This window comes from Hemicordylus capensis, chromosome 5, assembly GCF_027244095.1.
Source record: "Hemicordylus capensis ecotype Gifberg chromosome 5, rHemCap1.1.pri, whole genome shotgun sequence".
Classification (NCBI taxonomy): Eukaryota; Metazoa; Chordata; class Lepidosauria; order Squamata; family Cordylidae; genus Hemicordylus; species Hemicordylus capensis.
This window is the reverse complement of record NC_069661.1, coordinates 247,349,320-247,368,424: the sequence shown is the minus strand read 5'-3', so window position 1 is coordinate 247,368,424 and position 19,105 is coordinate 247,349,320. Positions and strand designations below refer to the sequence as shown.

At 45.2% G+C, this 19,105-nt stretch overlaps 1 protein-coding gene across 1 annotated transcript in view; it reads right to left on the bottom strand.

Annotated features, from left to right (window-relative positions):
- Positions 1–2,374: 2,374 nt before the first annotated feature.
- GYS2 (glycogen synthase 2) overlaps positions 2,375–19,105 on the bottom strand; it is an 86,890-nt gene continuing 70,159 nt past the window's right edge. Inside the window, exons 10-16 of the mRNA XM_053251206.1 lie at positions 18,501–18,579; positions 14,665–14,778; positions 14,280–14,406; positions 12,310–12,405; positions 8,723–8,886; positions 6,679–6,759; positions 2,375–6,136 (exon numbers count right to left, since the gene is read on the bottom strand). Coding sequence (XP_053107181.1) covers positions 5,915–6,136; positions 6,679–6,759; positions 8,723–8,886; positions 12,310–12,405; positions 14,280–14,406; positions 14,665–14,778; positions 18,501–18,579 — 883 coding nt within the window. The 3' untranslated portion in view covers positions 2,375–5,914. The remainder of the gene's footprint in view (positions 6,137–6,678; positions 6,760–8,722; positions 8,887–12,309; positions 12,406–14,279; positions 14,407–14,664; positions 14,779–18,500; positions 18,580–19,105) is intronic.

The window sequence follows — 19,105 nt, the reverse complement described above, 5'->3', positions numbered from 1 at the left end:
CTACCAGATTTTTTTTTTAATTAGGCAAATTTATGGAAGGTATCTCTGTTAGTGGCCAATAGCTGATCTAGTTAAGATAGGGACCCTGGGATCAAACTAGACAAGAGAACAGCAGGTTTATGATCAGAATTCCTTTTTTTTTTTAAGCTTAAAAGCAGCTCTGAGTGTGATGGGGGAGAATGGGGTCAGGGTGGTGGCACTTAGAGATGAGGGACTTAACCCATGCTCCTCATGTTTTTTGCATGGCTATCTTTGGGGACCAGCAGCCACTACAAGCACTGAGGAAAGTGTATCATTAAGAGAAGTGGGCTAAGCAGATCCAGGCTAGCACTGATGCATGTGGAAGTGGTCATATGTTCTGTCATCTCATCCAGGCTTGGAGATTATAGGTTTGGCAAGGAATTAAGAGACTTTTCCTTTCTGTTGCCTGTTGAAGTCAGTGCATGCTCTCTTGCTAGACTGAAGTCTCAACCATTTGCTTTGGGTTCTATGCATTGAAACTTGTGTTCTTTCTGTATTTTTTCCTCTTTTGTCTTTTTATCTGTAATCTCATTCTGTACTATTGATGCTTCAGTATTTTGGGGGTTCCCATTTGCATTTTGCCTCTGTTACTACTTAATTCAGTAAACTTCCCAACTCTGTCATCATCTTGGTCACAACAGTCTTGGTTAGATATGAGCCATATCCAAAGCCTTTGGATCGGGGGAACTGTTACCACAACACCTAAATGAAGGCTTGTTGGGTCAAGGGTTGCCAGGTCCAGATGGTGAAAAAAGTTGATATCCATCAAAAAAAGAAAAGAAAAGAAAAGTGGAAATAGAGGATGCTTTTCACCAAAATAGTCTCCAAAAAGTGTCCACTTTGCATACAATTTGCATATGTTTATTGGAATTATATATGCATATTTTGAAAAAAAATTGGATAATTTGAGAATAAATACAGCTCACCACTGTGAAGTTGATGACCAGGTGAGCTGTATGTCTGCTGTCTAGGTGCAGAGTTCTCAAGGCCCTCCATTGAAGAAGAGCCCATCACTGGGTGAGGCAGATGTAGAGGGCTGAAGTCTTTCCACTGTTAAACAACTCTTGCAGTCAGGCAATTCCTCCTAGTGACTGGCCTGAATCTGCTTCCTTGTTCAACCCTTTGGTTCTAGATCAGCCTTCTGGAAACAACAGAGAACACGTGCTTCCAAATTGCCTTGCAGAGAGAGGAAGGGGTGGAGCGGTGTGGTCTCAGCAAAGGGAAGAGGAGAAAGAGCTGTGTGATGGCAATGACAATGGTCTAGTTGCCTGCACTCCCTACATGGCATGTGAGCATGTATGAGGTCTCATTCTCAATGAGGTAAAGAAGCCATGTCTGGCCTCTACTTTCAGACTGTAGAGGAAGGCTCTTGATGGAATGCTCCCTAATGAAAAAATAATTCTGAAAATTGAAAACTAGCAAGTCAAGGAGAAGGTTATTAATTTAACCTTCTCCCTAATTGCTAATTTTCTATGTGCATGTACGCCCCCACTGGTAGCATGAAGTGGTACAGCTTCAACCCAGGTTTACTACCTCCACGAGATTTAGGACTTTGCAGGCTAGTTCACACAATAATAAAAATCAGGGTAGGAGGCAGGCTACCCACATTTACATGATCGTATGAACTCACAAAAACCCCTCCAGCCCAGGTTGCTCAAGATTGTGCAAGGTAACCCAGCTTCCCTGCTCTTAAACAAGGTAGTAAGAGAGGAGAGCTCTTCTACCTTCTCTGGTGGTGTGGACCCACATACCTCTTTGGTTCAGCCACTGGGACCCAACAGGCCTTTGCTTGCATGGAAACAATAGAGAGCTGTGGCTAAAGAGGCTGCCATCCATGGATCGGCCACTCTGCAAAGCACACTCTATGATCCTGAAGCTGGTGCTGCTCCAGCAGGGCTGAGTCTGTCACCTGTTTCTTCGTGGCCAATCAGAGGGCAGCTGCTGATGACATGTGACTTTTCCAGTCTGCTGGCAGCACAAAGGTGCTGGGAAGGCATGCCGGGCCTTGGAGGACTTTCTATGTTTGAAGCTCCTGATTTCAACAATAAACATTGCACCTGGCTTAATCATGTCTTTCCTGAGTTTGCTGACCCAAACAGAAATTCTGGTCATGTGCTGCTAATGGGGTAGAAGCTCCCCAACCCGCCAAGCCACCCACAAACAGTCATGTGAACAAACCTAGTATCTTGTAACAGAAAGTGATTTCCTGGTTATTAAAAAATAAAATAACATTGTAATGTAAAAAGGCAACAACTCTTTTGTAACACTCCTGAACTTTGTGTAAAAAGATCTACAGCAAACCTAACTGTTCCTCTGACCCCTTTGTTCATTCAATTCACACAGAAACCAGAAAGAAATAATCATCGCTGGTGGTTTATTGTGGATCTAGACAAACTCAGATGGATAAATGTTGTCTGAAACCGAAGATAACCAATTAATACACAGTGTTTTTGTGCTCCACCAGTTTACAACAAAATCTTCAGGATACTTCTGCACATGATTTTCTTCAAGTTGCTGAGAATGACCATAGTATGGAATAAAAAAATAAGCAACATTGTTGGGAAAAGCAGGGACTTCCTTTTAAACATTCTTGCTTAAATCCCCCTTTAGGCTAGATTATTCAGATGTTTCTAGATTATGGCTCAGGGGGGTAGTGCAACTGTGAGAAGGGAAGACTGATGATAAAAACTAACAAGAAGCCAAAGCTGCTTCTTAAGCAGTGGTTGGGATAACACATTTCAGTTCTGAATAATTCAAACATGGACAGAATTGCATCATGTCCAAATGATCACAACCAACCCAATATATGTCTGGTTTGTCCCACCCATACTCTTTGGCCTTCCAGGCACAATGATCTATTCCCATGAGGCTACCAACACACTGCCCACTCCTGCTCTAGACTCTCTTGGAGGAATTCACCTTGTCCTGTTTTCTTTTCAACCCCACTTTTCCTGCTCAGGGTCAGGTGGGGACAGTATGATGATAACAACTTGGTCTTTAACTGAAGGCAAGTGGCTCAGACTGAAGAAGAGATGGGGCACAGTCTGGCTTTATAGGGCCAGGTGGGACTCCATTGGTCCCTTGTGTCACCTGACTCCTGATGAACTAACAGCTGCAGTACCACTACCTGCTGTGTTGACCACAGTGCAGCTGCTCCCTCTGTTGGCAAGCTGGCATAGTAGCTTAGAGAGGATGGTAAAGGGCTGGCTGCCAAATATCCTTCTTTGAGAATACTAGCACCTTACATATGACTCAATAAATGTTTGCTACAAGAGCAGAAGGCTACCTTAAGTGGGGTAGCGGGGAAATGCTTGACTAACAAGCAGAAGGTTGCCGGTTCGAATCTCTGCTGGTACTATATCGGGCAGCAGAGATATAGGGAGATGCTGAAAGACATCATCTCATACTGCGTGGGAGGAGGCAATGGTAAACCCCTCCTATATTCTCCCAAAGAAAGCCACAGGGCTCTGTGGGCGCCAGGAGTTGAAATCTACTTGATGGCACACTTTACCTTTACCTTTACAAGAGCAGAAGAGAGTGGATAAGAACTTAGTTCATGGATTGAAATGAATTTGAGAAAACAGATTTTGTTCAGCCTGAATACTCAAATCTTGAATCACAGCCCAAAACTCAAATGAAACAGGAAGATGAATATCACATATCTGAAGATTTCAGTATTGAGTGAAATTTCCATTTTTCGAGGTGGACTTTTAGGGACTTGCATATGTAAAAGAGCATGCCCTCAAGTGCCTTGGCAAATAGTTGAGTTTCAGACCCAAAATGTGGGGTGAAATTCAAATGTAATATTTTAGATTTTTGTAACACTGAGATTTTAAACATTTCCCAGATGACAAAGGAAATTAAGTTGCATGTCCATATAAGATTTGAGCGATTTTACAAATATCCTGTATCTGTCCTGAAGGAGAATTGGAAGGTGGAGCTTGGAATGCGGGACAGAATGATGATTGTTCCCTCTTAGACGATGACATATCTGCTAAGGGTTTATGATAAAAAATTAAGGGTATGTAACTAGAGACAAAGATCTACTCTTCAAAGTCTGGGATCCTGGGTGAGAGGGAAGCTTATCGATTATGTTTTCTACGTGGGCTGGATTTGGTTTTTGCTTTCAGTGGTTGACACCCTAAGTTACTCCATAGTTACTACATAGTACTACTAGTAGTACATAGTACTACTAAAAAGTTACTCTAAAGCACTAGAGTGTTTCCCATCCAGTGTGCCATGCTGAAGCTCTGAGTAAGCTCCAAAAGTGGGGAGTTTAAACTTCACACTTTTGAGACTGACTTGTCCCACAATGCACATGTCTTTCCCAGTCCATAAGGGATCAAGTTTAAACTCCCTGCTTTTGGAGTTGGTTCGCTCCCTTATGCACTTGATGCATCTTTCCTGGTGCATTATGAGGTGAATCAGCCCAAGGAGTATGTGAGGGATGCCTATTAATAAGAATTTTAATATTATGTAAGAATAAAGAGGAGGAAGCTAAAGTAAACAAACAAAATTTGAGTGGCATGTTTTCTGCCTCAAAAAATGAAGATATGTGTTGTGCGGGAGGGGGACATTGTGTACATTTTTTAAAAGAAATGTAAGAGTGCATCAGGATGAAAAGGATTGGGAAACACTGCTCGAAAGGACTACTAAATTTAAATAAGACTTAATTCAGTCAGGAAGGCTGTTCTTATGCACAGCCAAGGCTGGGTGAAGGCAGCTAAGCCCGGGTTTGGCTGTGCATGACAACAGCCAGCGGCTGTGTGGCTGCCAGCGGTGCCTCAGTGGCAAACCCGCCCAAGAGGCCCACCTGTTAGCTGAAGTTAAGAGTCCAAGTGCGCCCTTAACCCAAGCTAAAAGCTTGTGTGTCAGCGCCGCATGGTGCTGACACAGGAGCAGCCTCCCGGCCAGTGCCAACACAACCCCCAAAATTCTCTGCACACTTGCACCGCACACAATACGTCCCGGCCCCCGACTCTCCGCGCTGTTGGGGCAGCTGGCATCTGTCTGGGCACTCTATGTCCGTGCTGGGCACAGTCAGCACAAACCCACTGATCATCTGCGAGGGATGTAAGTTTCAGCAGCCTTCCTCCCTGCATGAGATTTCCTCCCTGCATGCCTGGAAGCCATGATTGTGAGAAAGGTCCCAGGATGTTGGCCAATATTTTCAGTTTTGCTTTTTCTATCTATATTTTTAGAATGCTGTCTTAAAAAAAAACAATGTAGGAGAGCACACTGGTTTTGCCCATTTGCCAAGAAAAACATCGTTTTTAGTAGCAGCTATAACCCTGCTACCTACATATTATTCACAAGTGGAGGTATCAAAATGTTTAAGGGACTTCCACAACTGACCGAAAGTTGATTTGCAATTCAATATATCCTGCTTACAAGGAGTCTAAATATGGGGCCTTTTTTGGTCTCATGCTTGAAGTCTAGCTGACTAGCAAAAGATATTTGGACAAGCTTTGAACTGGCAGAAGAGGAACTTGTAGTGGCGGACAGGAGCACATCTGTGCTTGCAGAATACAAACCAAATGCACTTGCATACACAAAATACTTGCATATGCAAAATTCTAAAGTGACAAGCTTAGTAGTGACTCTAGCAGCTGTGGTTTTCTTTCCCTATAACCCTGCCAAATATGGGGCTCAAATATAAAAGCCAGCATACAGTCCTAATGTTTAATATATGCTGCTAAGGTTCTTCTTCTCCCTCCAGAAAAGGGAGGGCAGGAAAAATATACCATGAGACCTATTTATAAAAGGAGAAGAAAAATGGTATTTCAGAAATTTAGCTCCCCTAAAGTCATGTTGCAGCCATTTGACCTTTAAGGTGACACAGGTACGATGGAAGGGGTGGCACCCATGCGAGGCCATGAGCCAATGGAGTCAGTCAGTTCCTGTATTCTCCATGCTGCTTCTTTTTTCCATGTGGCACAGTGCTGAGGGAGAAAGGCGACTTTATGTTCTGCCTATCCCTCTCTGCCTCTTCATCCTCATCATATCTCTCATCCTCGTCTTCGACCTCCTCGTCGCTTTGATGGGGGCTGTTGTGCTGAGAAACAGAGGGTGATGGAGGCACCGATGAAGGGCGTGGGTACCTAAATCCTTCAGTCTGTAAGACAAACAGAAGCAGAATAAAATATATATTACCAGAGGTGAATCTAGGTAGTTTTGGAGCCTGGACCTAAAGGCCTTTGGAGGCCTCCCCTCCCCTGCAAATTAAGCATCATCATGCTCCACCAGGCAACCACACCACCTGGGACAGACTAAAGAGGATTTGGGGGGCCCCAGCGGCTTTGGAGGCCCTGGACTTTGGTCCTGAAGTCCAGGGATAAGAGCACCCCTGTATATTACCCACAGGGGCCCTTGCTCTAAAACCTCATGCTCTGTGGTGATGGGGAAAGCCTGGACAAGAAATGTAGGGGCTAGGACCTTGGAGGAACTGAGGGCTATTTACTGTGTGTCATGACCTGGATCTGGAACTGCAGTTTGACAAAGATGAAAAAAATCTTCATCTTCATTCAAAATAAGGGAACCATGAAGGAATGGCTGACATCACTTCCTGCTCCTTGACAAGGACGGCTGACATCACTTCCTGCTCCTCAACCCTCCACCTAAAAGTAAAGTATTCAAAGTACATGTAAGAATGGTCACCTTTGGTGGAGCATTTGGTTCCATCTCAAACTTTTCAGGAAATGTTCGGCTCAGAGCCAAGTGCCTGGCATGCATATAATACTGTAAAGAGAGAGAGAGAGAGAGAGATCAGGGATCCAAGCTGGCTTGGAAAATATCAAGCTAATTTTTCAAGTTTAGTGGAAACTGGTTCAATTTTCCAAATCCAACTTCAAGACTGACAGGAACTCACAGGTTGCCAAACATGGGTCCCCAGATGTTTTTGGACTACAATGCCCAACATCCCCAGCTTTTGGCTCAATGGCCTTTGGCTCAAGTTTGAGAACCCCTATCACTTCTGCTACTGTTTGGACTAATCAATTTAAGCTAAAGGGGAACAGCACACTGTGGATTGTGCTTGTCAGATGTGTCAACTCAGCATGCCTGATATTTGCAAAACCATCTTTCTGGATCCCCTGCAAAGAGGCACCTTTTAAAGTGATTATTCTCTTATATATAATAAGAGAATACAAATTAATTTTAAATTGTTTGATTTGTTTTTCTCTTATGATATTATTTTTTACTTTATTTTGTGCAATTTTAACTGTTTTTACTCTATTTTATATTGTGTTTTAAATTTTGTACACTGCCTAGAGATGTACATATCAGGCACTATAAAAATGATCAAATAAATAAATAAATAAATAAATAAATAAAAATAAAATAAAATAAAAAATAAAATAAATATTTAGCACAGGGAGAGCAACTGTCCCTATCCAGTCCTAGCACATCATCCCTCCAGTGGTTGCTGCTATTGTCAACCTTATATTTCTTTCTAGATTGTGAGCCCTTTTGGAACAGGGAACTATCGTATGTATTTATTTTTCAGTGTAAACCGCTGAGATTACTTTTGTTGAAGTAGTAGAAGTGTCCTAATATTTGTTCATGCCACCTCTGTCTGGGTCTATCTATGCACACATGGTGAAGAAATGCTTTGTCCCACGTGGTCATTTCTTAGTCATCACTGATACACTCATGAGTCATGTAAACTGGCTCTAAAAGATACAGATGCGTAGGACCAATTGAGAGGTTGTTGTTGTTGTTATGCTGCTTTTTAACAGAAGAGTTCTCAAAGCAGTTTTCACAGAAAACAGAAAGAAGATCATTCCTTTCGCCCAAAAGGCTCACAATCTAAAAAACAACAACACACACACAAAGGTGACACCAGCAACACCCACTGGAGGGATCCTGTGCCGGGCCTGAAAGAGGCTCTCCCCTTACTAAACATAAGAGATGTGCACTTCTGGTCATTTTCTGGGGCATGGGATGCATTGCCAAAGATAGATGTTGAAGATCTGTTGAGAGAGCCCTCAGACCTTCTTGTAATGAATCTAAAATGGCGGGGTGGGTGGGTGGGGGGTAGTCTGAGCTTCTGAATTTGCTACCTGTAAACAAAAGCATATTGTTTTATAGCTGCTTCCCTCACAAACATGAAGTAATCTTATATAGATTTAACTAAGAGTTTATTCAGAAACAACTCTATTACTATATTGCCTGTACACCCCCACCCCCCCAAATTCACAAGATCATAAGAAGAGCCCTGCTAGAGTCAACCAAGATGGATGTAGTCCAGTATATACTTTTTGGCCAGTATTTGGTTCTGGTCGCTCACAAGCTTCCAGAAACTTCTGCCCAGAGAACAATTTGTTATGGAGCAGCTAACAAAGAAAGTATATTATTATTTTATTATTAAGCTGGGCATGTCAGCAATGGCCTTCTCTTATTGTTTGTTCCCAGGTTATGATATTCAGAGATATACTGCTCCTCTATATGGAGGTGCAGTTTAGCTGTCATGGCTAACAGTTATTGCAAAATCTATCCTCCATTAACAGACCGATCCTCTATGCTTGCATGGAAAATGGCTAGAATGTCGGTGTATTATCATAAACCAGCCTATCTCATCCTACAGGCAAAAATGAGTTATTTACATATGATGATTACACATGATGTAGATATTCTCAGAGACTACTCAGGCAAGTGTCCAAAGCAGTGGTGGGCTTTATACCCCGTAAATATTTCAATGTACCCTTCCTAGGTATCTCCAGTCTAGTAAATCCGAGAGCCTCTCTGTTCGGTTTCTCTGGACGATTCTTTGCCGACGTGACTGCTGGCAGAATCCATACAGGAACTGCGTCAACTGATTGCAAGACTCATCTGGAGAGCGGAATCTCCTGTCCACGATGTAAATACCTGTAGGAGACAAACCGGATTGGAAACGAGATGGAGACACTTTTGACCTTTGTGGGCTTCTCTTGCATCTGTCATTATACATAATAACCTTTTCAATACTCTCCTTTCATAAACTGGAGACATCCAGACTTTCTGTAGTTAAGTTGCATTTCCAACCCCCTCCTCTTTTTCCTCCCCCCCTTTTTTAAAACTGAAGTGGGACTTTGAGGACCTCTAAGCTTGCATTTTAGCCTGAGCCCTAAAATGAAGCTGCAGCTATGGGGCACAGGAGTGTCTGCACATGGTTCCCAAAACAGTGCTTACAGATCCGAAGAATCCTCCATAAGGATCCAAGCTAATTCCTCTCCCAGGGGGAATTATCAAGCGGTTGCTGATAAGAGACAGCAAATAAAAACATGAGACCGTAGATAGGGACACTACTGTAGATTGGGATATTCTTGAGTTAGAGCCACATGGCCCAACCCAGTGGTTTATTCCAGGGGTTGGAGCTTGCAATATATTCATGGAGATGCGCCGCCCAGAGTAGCTTCTTCATCCATTGCAATGGGATGGGAGGAGCCAATCAGTGCACAGAGTCCTTTCTATGAGCAGGATAGCTCCCTTCATTGTAGTGAATGAGTAGTCATATACCCAGGAGTGTTACACATCAGGGCATTTGTACAACTAGTTCCAGCAAGGGAATAGGAACATAGGAAGCTGCCATATATTGAGTCAGACTATTGGTCCATCTAGCACCATCTTGTCTACACAGACTGGCAGCTGCTTCTCCAAGGTTGCAGGAAGGAGTCTCTCTCAGCCCTATCTTGGAGATACCAGGGAGGGAACTAGGAACCTCAGATGCTCTTCCCAGAGCGGCTCCATCCCCTGAGGGGAATATCTTACAGTGCTCACACATCAAGTCTCCCTTTCATATGCAGCCAGGGTGGACCCTGATTAGCTAAGGGGACAAGTCATGCTTGCTACCACAAGACCAACTCTCCTCCCCAGCTTCCGGCATAACAGTGCCTCGGCCATTATGATGACTCGACTTCTGTAGGCCTACTGTCAACAGGACTGAATTCTTATGCTGATGAGGCCAGGCTCAAAAGAATGTTAGTTAGTGTCTGGCTAATTACTGTGAAAAAGAAGAGGTAATGATTAACTATGACTATATAGAGGTTGTGGACTTTGGCAGTAGAAAACATGAAGACAGTCAATTAATGCCCAGCAAACTGAGCAATGTTCTTCCTTCAAATATCTGGGGGTGTTCTTTTAGGAGTCTCTCTCATGGAGGGAACATCACAACGGTTGCACTTACAACTGCACTTTACTCAGTGGGGGGTCATCTTAGAGTCTTCTTTACTCAAGGGGTGGCCAGCTTATAGTCCCAGCACTTAAGGTGTTTCAGGATAAAGTGATTATTCAGCTCCAGTATGGTGTGGAGATCTGTGGTTGGAACAAGAACCTGGTTGCCCAACTGGAAATAATTCAAAATAATTATCTAAGGAAGGTTCTCGGTATACCCCAGGGTACACCTGCAGCCCACTTATGAATGGAAGTAGGCCTGCCCTCTATTTCCATTAGAGTACAAATGACGCAGTGGGAAATAACTTGACTAGAAAGCCAGGGGTTGCCAGTTCAAATCCCCGCTGGTATGTTTCCTAGACTATGGGAAACACCTACTGTATATCGGGCAGCAGTGATATGGGAAGATGCTGAAAGGCATCATCTCATACTGTGCGGGAGATGGCAATGGTAAACCTCTTCTGTATTCTACCAAAGACAACCACAGGGCTCTGTGGTCACCAGGAGTCAACACTTACTCTATGGCACACTTTACCTTTACATTTTGCATTGTTAAAATACTACAAGAAACTTGGTAGCCTCCTAGAAAATCATATCTGTCATCTCAAAGGGAATCAATGGACCAATATGCTGTCCACCATCTTGCAACAATATTCCCTACCTTTGCTAGAGGAGATTAAGCTCTGGGATAGGAAGAAAATGTGTGACTCACTTTTCAAGCGAGATGCTGGTCAAGATGCTGATTTGGTCCAACATTCAAAATTCACAGCTTGGTATCTCCAGCTTAAGAAAAATAGGTCTACTTCACATTGTCTGGTTAATCTTACCAGTGTGCCGTTAAGAAAGGCATTTGCTGTCCATGGATTCCAGACCATGCTACTGGAGTATCTAGAAGGGATATTCCATAAAGTCCCAGCAGAATAGCACCTCTGCCCTTGCAGACAGAGGCAAGTGGAGGATCTGAAGCATTTCCCCTTACATTGCCCCCTTTGTGATGTAATTAGAAGGGATACCGTGGGGGGTCCGATCATTGTTAAATTTATGGGCCTTGAGATGGAATGCGTGGGATATCTTTTGGCAGATAGGACACCTTATGCAAGCCATCAAACAGCTACTTTTGTCCTCTCACCATATAAACTAAAAAGCAATTAGCACCTCTCAAACACCCTCAAAATACGGCGAGGTTATAATTTTAGGATTAGTTCTACTTTTGTTGTTGTACTACAAAGTAATTGTTTTAGTATGTAGTTTCAGCCTGTTGTTAAGTCCCCACCCCATATCTATCTATCTATCTATCTATCTATCTATCTATCTATCTATCCATCCATCTGTTACTCTCTTGGATATAACTTGGATATGATTGTGTCCAGTGTTCCCCCTAACAGGAATTCCCAGATGTTGTGGACTACAACTCCCATAATCCCCAGACAAAGGCCATAGCACCAGGAAATGCTGGGAGTTGTAGTGAACAACATCTGGGAATCCCTGTTAGAGGGAACACTGATTGTGTCAACATTCTGTTATTTTCTGTTGGGTTTTACTGTGTATGTTATGGCCTGTGGCTACAACAAGAAACGTATTCATTCAATCCCGGGATGAGTGTTGTCTGGCTTCCACCCAAATCCCAGGCCAGTCCTCCACCAGTGCCTCGCTCCTTCACCTTTTTCTTTTCACCCGTCACCACAGAGAAAGGAAGGAGGAGGTTCACAGCCACCCTGTCCCTCCATCTCCTACATATATTGCCTTAGTGGGCTGCTCCTCCCTGGAGACAGTCCTCTCCAGTGCCCTGTTCCGATCTGAGAATATCTCTGGCTCAGCCTTAATTTTAATTATAGCAATGCCAACCATTGCTTGGCTTCTTGTAGCCCTGTGAAATCAGTATGATTAGGTTCCTTCTTTGTCATTTCCCATGCCTACGTTTCTATTTAGGATTTACACGTAACCTCTTCTAACACTACCGCAAGCAGAACTCTAATTCCACTCCCCTGATCTCAAATGCAATGGTTTTCGATGGTGCCACATTCCCACATTCAGCTGCAATAATCAAGCGCCAAGTCACAAAGGGGAGCAAAATCAAGTGATGTCATGAAACTAGCCGACTGCGCATTCAAAAGAGGTTCAGAGTCTGAGCATTCTTACCATAGGCAGCGGGGTCTGCCACATGCTCCTGCATGAAGCAGCCAAATCCAGAGAGGTTCGTGGTCACACTGGGAATGCCCATGACGGTGCATTCCGCTGCCGCAAGAGAAAGGCAGAAAGGATTTCAAGACAATGCACAACTTTTGCAGTGCCCTAGCTGTCAGGAGCAAACAGAGGCAGTCCAAGACATTCATCTTCCCTGAGGCAAAGGACAATATGATGGGTGCCTCCCATCTGCAGGCACTCACCACAAACTAAACGTCTCCCCACACTCATGCCTGAGGTGACTGCCTCGCCCTGTTTCATGTAAGGACCACCCCTGGTCCTTACATTGATTCGGATGTCGCTTGTGTGTGCACATTGCATGCTATTGCAGCCCTTATGTGCTGGAGATTATTGACCTTTTGCACCAACTATCTTAATGACCACTAGGGGCATTGGGAGTAGAGGCAGTTAGTGAGGGTCTCCTTACCTGTCCCTGTTTAACCTCTACTCTATGACCCCTGCCTTGACTCCTCAGGTATTTCCTGAGGGGAGTCAGTCCACTTCCTTTCGTCTTGGAGAGTAGATGGAAACATCTCTCCCTCCGTGCCCCGCCCCCGCCCCCCAATCCATTATGTAGCCTTTAGACAGGGCTAGGTCTTTACTATACAGAATGTATTTCACCAATAAACCTATTTAGTTTAGATTGTACTCAGGGGCGTAGCAAGGTGGGAGTGGGCCCAGAGACAAGATTTTAAAATCCCCCCCCCTCCACTGAAGCTCAGCTCATGAAGTAAAGAAATCTTAAATGAGGCTGAATAGTGGTAACAAAAAGCATAGTATGTATGTGTGTATATATCCCCTATGTGCCACTATATATAACCTGTGTGCCACAATAGAACATCATTAAAAGGTTTTGTAAATTGTGGACGATGCAAGTCATGTAATGGTACTAGAGAAAGACATGCTGTTCTGGTAGCTCCAGGTCTTCACACTCACATCAGTTTCGGAGGATGAATACAACTGAAGGAAGCCTGGGTGGGTGCGCGGCTGGGGGAGTCAGTCATGTGACTTGCCTCTGGGCCCCCCCCCCAAGGCAGTGGGCCCCCAGACAACTGTCTCCCCTTGCCCTATTATAGTTACACCCCTGATTGTAGGCTTGTGCCCGAAACGTTTCGGAGGCCATTATGAAGACCTCCGAAATGTTTCGGCGCCGGGGGCAGTTTCGGCCCCGAAACGCAGACGGGGGTAGCACTTTGAGGGCGGGGGAGGGTGTACTCACCCCTCCCGCCGCATTTCCGCCGCTGGCACGCTGTCATTTTGAAGCCCCTCGGGGCGGCAGTGTTCCTCCGCCCAGTTGCGAGCGCGCGTGTGCCCGTCGTGCGTGCGCGCGCACATGGCAGAAGGTCGCGCACGCACGCACGACGGGCGCATGCGCGCTCGCGACTTCCGGCCACTTCCGGCCGATGGGGGAAATGGGGCGGCAGGGAGGAGCGCTGCCGCCCCGAGGGGCTTCAAAATGACAGCGTGCAGGTGGGGGAAATGCGGCGGGAGGGGTGAGTACACCCTCCCCCGCCCTTAAAGTGCTACCTCCCCGCCGTCGGCACCGAAGATCTTCGTGCACATCCCTACCTGATTGCACTATAATCTCCATGCGTGTTATTTTGATGACTGCAGCAACAGAACTCTGCACTCTGCTCTGTACCTGGAGTGTTTATCTTCCTTTGCTGGCACTTTGAAACATCTGGGCACCCAAGTTTGAGAACCCCTGCCATAAATAGTTGATCAAAGTTAAACCCACTGGCCTGAAAGAGCTGGAATGCCTTTTATTAAAGCATTCCAGCCTTCGTTTCCAGGACTTCTGTTGAAAAAAATGCTTTCTCCCATTCAGTTTATTGGCCGTGCAGGCAGCTAGAAGATGCCATTAGCTTCTAAGAAGTTTATATTAAAAGATACCCGGTACCTTAACATCTGTAACTCTCACTTACCAGGAGTGTAACCCCAGGGCTCATAGTAGGACGGGAATACCCCAAGATGGCAACCTCTGACAAACTCTTCATAATCCATTGGCAATAATGGACTTGTGGAAGAAAGGAATTCAGGGTGTAAGATCACCTGGAAGGTTAAAGGGGGGGGGGGGAAGCCCTTTAGTTAGAGATGAAAAGGGAGTTGCTGATTCCGGCTGTCCTCTTCAGAGTGCAGCACAAGCCCTGCTCACATGTACAACAGCTATTCTGTGCATGCAGCCACCTGCAGGCTACCATGCTGATCTGAACATGAAAGCAGAACTAGCTTGTACAGCCGCCTCGAGCCAGCACAACAGGTTTATGAAAGCGCTTTGTTAGTCTGGAGGTCAGCCAGTGAGCTGTTTACCTTAACTCGGTCCGTCCGGTTGTTGAAAAGGCCGATCCGTCTGATGGTGCTGAGGATGGGGTCACTGGAATCATCAATCATGTTGTGGGTTGTCACAGGTGGGAGGCTGTGTCGCTGTAATGGCACAAAAAGATATAGGCCCCAATGAGAAGTTATGGGCAGTGAGTCAGCTCAGGCCCTCTCAGAGGTCCAGAGAGGCCCAGGCCACTTCCAGCTTTTGAGACCCCTTGCCTTAATAAAAACAATCTCCAGAAATTTCAAATCTGTGTCCACACAAACCTCACTGTTCAAGACTGTTGTCACAAAATGTCACCTTGAATCTAGGAATATACCACTGCTCAATTAGGGGGGTGGTTACAGATTCAAGTATTACTAAGTGCATTGGTTTCAAATCCAAAAGCATAGCAGTTACACAAAGTTGACACAGACTACAAAGCTGCTGAGAGACTGAGAGGCTGTTCACACAACCCAAAATTGGGTAGGACAAGTGTCCTACCCAGATTTGGGAGCTGTATGCACTCTCAGTTTTTGATTTTGTGGGAGCAAACAACTAAGTGGGAGGAGGGAGATGTGATTTTGTGGATGACAAGAGCTGGGTAGACTATGACTCTCTTAAGGTAGCCAAATGCCTTGTCACCTAATTAGTGATCCACATGAATGGATGAACAAGATTCCCACTGTCCCTACCTACTATTTAGCGAAACCACAGCCAAGGGAACGGGCTTGGCAGAATCAGTGGGGAAATAAGACCCTGTTGAGCTTGACTCTAGTCTGTTCCCCTTTAGGGAGGAGAGAATTCTGATGCCCCAATCTCTTACAGTAGGACAGCACTATCCTACCCAGCTTTCATACCCAGCAATTGACCGAGGTAGGAGGAAAAGCTGTCCTATTCAGCTCCTGTCTCCCACACAACCACTTCTCCCTCCTCCTACCTGCTTGCTCCCACACAACTGAAAATTGGGAGCACGCACAGCTCCGAAACCTACCCAGGTTTGGGTTGTGTGAACAGCCTCTGACTCTCTCCAGATTTGGTTTCAGGTACCTTGCTTGTTTCCAAGTTACTACACAGCCTGCCACCTGATGTCTTTTGTGGTTATTCCCTGCACAGGTTCTGGCTTCTCACACCAGCTAAATCCACCTTGTTCAGAAAACTTAACTCCACAAGCCAACTTTCCCCACTTCTCTCTCAGACCAACAGTCTGCAACTAACTTTCGCTGTCTGTTCACCCTAACTGTCTCCTTCCCCAGCATTCCAAAGGAAGGGTTTCCTGGTTCCTCCTGCATTGGTTCCCTCTAGTCCTGCTGCCAATCATCCTGCACAGACTTAGAACCACTGTTTACACTCTGTTCTATAAATTAACATATATAAGTTGTTTTGTTAGGAACCAATCTGCCTACTTTCCTTTCACTATAATCCTAATTGATAATTACCATCCCCACGTTAGCTCACTCATGCCTCAAACATTCATGTATTCACCATCTTGAACTGAGGTGGATAACATCATTACAAAGTATGCCATTGAGGCATCCCTATGTGTCCCTACAGCAAATTTAGTTCAAATTGGTTAGGCGGTTCACGTTAGCCCACTTGTATCTCAAACGTTTACATGTTCTCCATCTTGAATCGGGGTGGATGACATAATCACAAAGTGCCATTGAGGTGTCCCTACATGCCACTCACTACAACTGTGCCAAATTTGGTTCAGATTGGTTAGATGGTCCACAACTTAGCCCACTTACACCTCAAATGTTCATGCGTCCGCCATCTTGAATTGGAGTGGATGACATCATCACAAAATATGCCATTAAGGTGTCCCTATGTATCCCTACAGCTGTAGCAAATTTGGTTCAAATCAGTTAGGCGATCCACAAGTTAGCCCATGTGCCTCAAACATTTCCACATCCACCATCTTGAATTGGGGTGGATCTCAGACGGACACACACACACAAACACCAGGCGATCTCATAAGGTTACTTTCCTTAAGGAAAGTAGGTTAAAAATGGCATTTATAACAATCCACACAGAACACAATCTGTAAACACAACACATCACAATGTGTCACATTTTGGTCTGATAGGGTTGTGTACAAAAACAAATGGAAAATCATATCAAATGCCAAAAAATTAATGTGTCTTGATTTGAGGCCCCCTTTAAGCTTGAGGCCCAAATCAAATCCTCCCCTCTGATTGGCCCTGGATCTATTCTAAAAAGGTGCACAGCTTTCTGTGCAGTGATACATTCTTAATGGCATGCCCACACCAGGGAAACTTGACAAGCTAAGATAGAGTTCTTCTTCCTTATATTTTGTTTTCTACACGGAGGGAATGTTTTTGTATGGAAGAGCATGCAATCATGTGAACCCACCCCTGCAGTCTGATGGACAGATATCATGTTATGCAGAGCTTCCTTATTGAAACTTATTTTCAATAAACCTTCCTACCATATTTACCTATATACAAGATGACTCTGAATATAGGACAAGCTCCTTAAAAAACAGAGGTTAAAAATAGGTTATTTACCTCCAAAGGAGAGTGAATTTAAGATGACTCCCTGATTTCTAACATAAAAGAAGTTGGAAAAATCATAGAGAGGCGAGTCTCACAATCAGTGAGAATCACTCAGAGCGGGTTTGCGGGGAGAGCTCTTCCCGCAGACTACCGGAGGGGAAGCCCTGGGTGGCTGGATCAGCCGCCCACACGACTGCTGGCTCCATCATGGAGCTGGCGGGGGGTTGGGAGTTTGGGGGCCACGCAGCCTCTGGAAGTTCCCGCATGCTTTGTGTGAGCACACAGAGCATGCTGGAGAGACCCATGAGCCGGAAGGCTGCTTTTTAGCCCCCCGGCTGGGGGTCTCCTCGTGAGTTGCCATGACGTGGAGCCATGCCACAGCAACACACGATCCGGAAATCCTGGTTAGTGGAGCTCTCACTCCGCAAACCTGGGCTAAGGGGAGGGCTTCACAAGTGGGTTGCCTGCTTTGAGGCAACCAGGCTCGTCTGTGAGCCCGGTGGTTCTTACATTCTGCTAGGCTCCCGATTTTAGCCGATCTTAGCCTGATTTTAGCCGATCATGAGAATAGCCTCAGAAGCTATTCCCACGACCACTGGAAAGCGGGCTAAGCGAGTTTTGCCCGCTTTCCAGGGATCGTGGGAACCACTGGGCTTGCAGGTGAGCCCAGTGCTCCCAAGGCGGCTAGCCCACCTAATTCCCACTCCCCTTAAATGAGGTTAATGGAGCGAGCACACCATTGACCTCATTTTCCTGCTCATGTGTCACCACAGTAGGTGGTGACACACGAGTAGACCCCCGACTGGGAGGTTGCAAGCAGCCTCCCAGGCTCGGGGGTCTCTCCAGGATGCCCCGTGCACTTGCATGGGGCATCCTGGACCTTCCAGGTACTGCACAGCCCCCGATCCCTGCAGCCCCTGCCGGCTCCATGACGGAGCCGGCAGTCGCGTGGGCAGCCAATCTGGCCACCCAGCTACAAGTCGCTGCTCATCTGCAGAACCCCCTCAGGCGATTCACACGTGTCGTGTGAAGCGCCTCACAGTCTTGGATTCAGGTAAATGCAGTATGTCATTTTCTTCTTGCAAAAGGAGCCAAGTGCAACTAATCTGTGACCAGTTCCCCAAATTAGTCTTCCCCACCAGCTGCTATTAGCCACAGAAGGGGAAACATATGCTCTTGTGGAGTTCCAACAGAGCAAGCAGTTTGACCCTGAACTGTTATCACCCAAGCAAAGGTCTACATCTCAGCATGAACTAGTTTTCTAAGAGCAGTTTTATCACATCCACAAAATGTTTATTTCGGGAAGAACACAGAATCTTTCCTCTAACCTGCGTAGAATAGATGGCCCGTTTCATTATGGTCAGATCATCACGATCCAGGATCTTATTCATATCCGGAATTTCTCCTCTGTGGATGCAAGAGGGTAAGTCTTTTAGTGATGAAGCACAATTTTATTTTCATAAAAAACCCCTCAAGATGTAACACTGAAGCTTGCCTGGCCTTTCTCTGGCTAGCAACACTGAGACTCAGGCTGCTATCCTGGGCATACTTACAAAGGAATCAGCCCTACTGAACTCACTAGGACTTACTTTGGAGTACACATGTTTAGAACTGGGCTATCAGGCAAGGATAATCCTGCAGGCAGGATTACATGTGGTGGTTATTTACTCATGATTTATTACTCACATTTGTAGCCTGCCTTTTGAACATTGATATGCACTGATATGCATTGATATGATTTGCATATGCATATGACCTGATATGACTCAGTATCATGTGCACATGATATATGATATGCATATGATATACATATTTATATGATATGCATATGTATATGATATGCATTGATATGATATGCATATGATACTGATATGCATTGATATGCAATGAGCCTCCCCCCTCCCTCCCCCCGCTGCCTTGGAAAACTCCCCCT